We start from the raw sequence: 4,955 nt of genomic DNA, 5'->3' as shown, positions 1-4,955 counted from the left end.
CAGGAACATATTATTGATGCTGATATATATATATATATATGTATATATATATATATATACATATATATATATATATAATCCCTATGTACTGTTGGATGTCAAAAACCCTTTTATTTGCTTATGGGGTGTATTTGGTGACTTGATTTAAGTATATTGTGGATCCCCTTCAAGGGTCCTTCTGGGGGTATGCAGTGAGGATCCCTGAAGCATGAACTTTGCTAATCTCAGCTAAGTCTGTTTTTTTTTATTGATAGACATTATGATTATCTGTCTCCTGATTCACACAGGCTTCGTGAGTTTTAGTTGTGTTAGTTGAAGCTCTGATGAAATCTTGAGACTCTTTTCTCAGAGTAAGAAGAAAAAAGCACTTTAATTTATTTAAGATAAAACCCTGCGTGCAATCCTAGAGACCTTACAAAGCTTATTTGTGTTCTTACTATAAATTCTGTTACTAAATTGATAGTATATATTAATTTCTATATTTTGGTTTCCTCCTAACATCTGGCGCCTCATTCTGTGCTTTTTGTATTGTCTAAACATACAAATCATTTTGCTAATGAATAAGAAATGGGGGTTGGGGATTTAGCTCAGTGGTAGAGCCCTTGCCTAGCAAGCGCAAGGCCCTGGGTTCAGTCCTCAGCTCTAAAAAAAAAAAAGGATGTGTTGCCAGTGAGACTGTATATCAAGTGCAGAAGTTTTCCATTTTCAAAAGCATATGTTTTTGAAAAAATTGGGATTCTTCCACAGCAGTCCTAAAATACCATATAGCCAGCGCTTGGGGCTTTAAATTGCGTAGTTTCTCATTTTCCTTCTGAGACATTTTTTTTTTGACATTGCTGTTTTCTACAGGAAACTGATGAGAACATGTTCCTCCTATATCCTTGGAGGAGTTTTACAAATTTTTCCCTCTTCTGAAATTATTATTAAAGTTTAATTCATTTTAAGTAACATTCATTTATAATCGAAGGTGTTCCCCCACATCTGTGGTGGTTCCCCCTACTTTTCCACGGTCCATAGAAATATACTAGGTATTATAGAAGACATTAAGATGAATGAAAGTAGTAAACCTTGTAGGTAAGGACTGTGCAATGCCTTACATATATATGTGTGTATATACATATACATATACATATACATACATACATACATACATACATACATACATACATACATACATACACACCCATTCCTCCAAGGGGAATTCATCAAGGAGACAGCAAAAGCAAATAAAGAACAATCCACGTAAATCCTAAGACTGCTACAAATGTATATACAGAATGCTCTGATTATTTTTCATGTCTCCAATTTTAACTGTCAATGGGACACTATCAATAATTATGTAGACACCCAAACGTAAATTAACACTATGCTGGAAAAGTCAAGATCTAGATACAGTCTACTCTTAGTTTTGCTTTACTTCTTTAATTATTGATGTTCTCATACCACCAATAAGCTACTTGTGAAACTACTTATCTTTGTGCTTTGACAGTTCCCAGCCCATGTCCAATATTATCTTGTCTACCCTTGTCCTGGACCTCTTCATCCCATCCATTGAAACCAAGTCCCAAACCGTTGCCTTCACTGGTCAGTCGGGTGAGTCGGTATTTTCTCACTTTCTTCCTCACCTTATCCGAGACTCTCATTTTCATTTCCAGCATGGCAACTCTGACGCTCCAACTCCACCAGGACACAACCTCGACATGGCAGCCATGTTCCCTGGTCCGCTCCAGGGGAACAGTCAGAACAGGAGTTTCTCGTTCCCTGTGTTCCTCTGCCCTGGATGGATGGCCTCATAATGTTAGGTGCGGATGCTACAGCACTCATGAGAGTCACTCTTTTGCTGCTCTGGTTTAAGGGGTTTCCATCCCCTATTGACCTCTCACAGACTGGGTCCCCTCAATATCTCAGTTCTCCAGAAGTGGTCATCCCTTTGAAGGTGACCAGTGGGGCCAGGGATGCACAGAATTCAGAGTGGCTCTCCTACAGCCTTGCATTTGGGGGTCGCAGACATGTTGTTCATATGCGAGTCAAGAAGCTGTTGGTTTCTACCCACTTCTCTGTGCTCACCTACACAGAGGAACACGCCCCCCTCAGCGATTACCCCTTTGTCCCTAGTGATTGTTACTACCATGGTTACGTAGAGGGAGCCCCTGAGTCCTTAGTCGCTTTCAGTTCCTGCAGTGGGGGGTTTCAGGGGGTGTTACAAATGAATGGCTTCTCTTATGAAATTGAACCCATCAAGCACTCTAGCACATTCGAACACTTAGTCTATACATTAAATAATAACAAGACACAATTTCCACCTATGATATGTAATTTAACAGAGAAGACACTACCAGACCAACCTTTTGGACTTAAAGAGGAGGAGAAGTCAGCTGTGAAGCAAAATTATAAAAAACTGTGGCCCTATACATGGTTTCTGGAGCTGGCCATAGTGGTGGACTACAATTTCTTCACTTACTCGCAACAAAACGTGTCAAAGGTGCGAGGAGATGTGGTTCTTGTTGTTAACATGGTAGATTCCATGTACAAGCAGATGGATACATATGTGAATTTGGTTGGCATTGAGATTTGGAATCGAGGAAATCTTCTCCCAATGGAAAACATTCAGCAGGTCTTAGAAGATTTTTCTCATTGGAAACAAATCAGTCTTTTCCAGGTACATCATGATGCAGCCCATATTTTCATTAGAAACTCACTTATAAGCGTACTTGGGATAGCCTATGTTGCAGGAATATGTCGTCCTCCTCTTGATTGTGGAGTTGAAAATTTCCAAGGGGACTCCTGGTCTCTTTTTGCCAACACAGTGGCCCATGAGTTGGGCCATACTTTTGGTATGCGGCATGATGAGGAATTCTGTTCTTGTGGGGAAAAGGGTTGTGTCATGAGTTCTTTCAGAGTTCCAGCAGAAAGATTCACCAATTGCAGCCATAATGATTTTATGAAGACCACTTTAAACCAAGGAACTTGTTTGTACAATCACCCAAGACCAGGGGCAGGCTTTCTAGTGAAGCGCTGTGGGAATGGCATAGTTGAAAGTGAAGAAGAGTGTGACTGTGGATCTATACAGGAATGTAAACAAGATCCCTGTTGTCTTTTTAACTGTACTCTGAAGCCTGGGGCTGCTTGTGCTTTTGGGCTCTGTTGCAAAGACTGCAAATTCATGCTATTGGGGGAACTCTGTAGACCAAAGATCAATGAATGTGACCTTCCAGAATGGTGCAATGGAACATCTCACCAATGCCCAGAAGATGGATATGTACAAGATGGGGTCCCCTGTGGTGCCAGAGCCTACTGCTACCAAAAGCAGTGTAATGACCATGACCAACAGTGCAGGGAGGTTTTTGGCAAAGGGGCAAGAAGTGCAACTCATAATTGTTATAAAGAAATCAACTCACAAGGAACCAGGTTCGGCCACTGTGGCACAAATGGCACGGTCTACCTAAAATGTAGCATGTCAGATGTGCTTTGTGGTAAAATCCAGTGTGAAAATGTGGAAGACATTAGTCATCCCCAGGCTCATTATGCTTGGCAGAACATTTATGCCTCTGGCATCACCTGCTGGAGTACAAGCCATTGTTTGGGGGTGGGTGTACCTGATGTTGGTGAAGTCAAAGATGGCACCGCCTGTGGAATAGGAAAGATCTGTGTACGCAAGAAGTGTGTCAGTCTGTCTGCCCTTCCAAACACCTGCCTTCCTGAGACTTGTAATTGGAAGGGGATCTGTAATAACAGGCATCACTGTCATTGTGACTACGGGTGGTCCCTGCCTTTCTGCCTGCACAGAGGACATGGAGGGAGTATTGACAGTGGCCCAACATCTCCAAAAAGAAGCATTGATATCACCACCTTGACAATAACTGTTTTATCTGTTCTAACGTGTCTGTTCATAGCGGGGCTTTATAGAACATATTGTTTAATACCTTCTGGTCCCAAAGAGACTAAGTCTTAGTCACCAGGTTAAGAAGACGTATAGCTAATAACGCATGCACTAAGTTTGGCAACAATAATATTATTGTATGTATGAGTCTGAGCGTATTTCTGAGAGTTTATAGAAAGATGAAAGTATCTTCTTTCCCTTCATCTGTATCAGAAATACAGGCACATGTAATTCTTGGTGTGTTCTTGTCTGTTGTTCATTCTCTTAAGCAGCAAATAAAATTTAATTGAGACATGATATCTGAGCCCCCCCCCAACTTCTTGTATTTATTTGGCAAACAAAAGTGAGAAGTATGCTTGCTTGGTAGTACTTTGAAATAATCAATGGACCCAGCTGACCATGGGCTTATAGCACAAAAAGAAAAAAAAAACCCAAAATCAAAACATGATTCAAGTGTTAGTAATTCACAATATAACCCTAAGATGTGAATGTTCCATGAAGGACCAGGAAACGGAAGGGCAAAATAGAGAAACCAATAAAAAAATGGATCAATGAGTGATTCCTGAGATTGTACTGGCTTCTGCTCTTCTGAATGTTTTGAATTTATCTTGCTATAAGGAATAAGATAGTTATCCAGCCATATACTGTTCCAAATGGTAACCATTTGCCACCATATTACTTATTTTTAAAAGTGATTTTCAGGCTGAGGGTGGCGCACATCTTTGATCCCAGTACTCGGGAGGCAGAGGCAGGCTGATCTCCGTGAGTTTAAGGTTAGCCTTATCTCTAGAGTGAGACACTGTCATTGTTTTACAGGTAAACGGGAACTGTCAGTTTAAAGAGTCGGTTTGCTGGATTCTTCGTGAAGTTAGGTAGACTCTGTTTGGGAAGCACAAAGGAAGTTGGTTGCTGACCAGGCTTCTCTGGGCCACTGGGACAATCCTCCGTGTACTCCCTGAGGATCCTGTGAAACACACTCAAGCATTACTGAATGGTTCAAGAGAAAATTGTCAGGAAAAGGACGACACAAGTCATAAGCATTTGTGGTGGCAAACTATAAAAATTCTCTGCTGTG

At 41.0% G+C, this 4,955-nt stretch overlaps 1 protein-coding gene across 1 annotated transcript; it reads left to right on the top strand.

Moving 5' to 3' along the window:
• Positions 1–1,657: 1,657 nt before the first annotated feature.
• LOC116905810 (disintegrin and metalloproteinase domain-containing protein 21) lies at positions 1,658–4,177 on the top strand. The gene has a single exon (XM_032908778.1). The coding sequence runs from the start codon at positions 1,781–1,783 to the stop codon at positions 3,950–3,952; it is 2,172 nt and encodes a 723-aa protein (XP_032764669.1). The 5' UTR covers positions 1,658–1,780; the 3' UTR covers positions 3,953–4,177.
• Positions 4,178–4,955: the final 778 nt, after the last annotated feature.

The sequence above is a fragment of the Rattus rattus genome, chromosome 7, assembly GCF_011064425.1.
Source record: "Rattus rattus isolate New Zealand chromosome 7, Rrattus_CSIRO_v1, whole genome shotgun sequence".
In the NCBI taxonomy this organism is placed as follows: Eukaryota; Metazoa; Chordata; class Mammalia; order Rodentia; family Muridae; genus Rattus; species Rattus rattus.
This window is presented reverse-complemented; position numbering and strand designations above follow the sequence as displayed.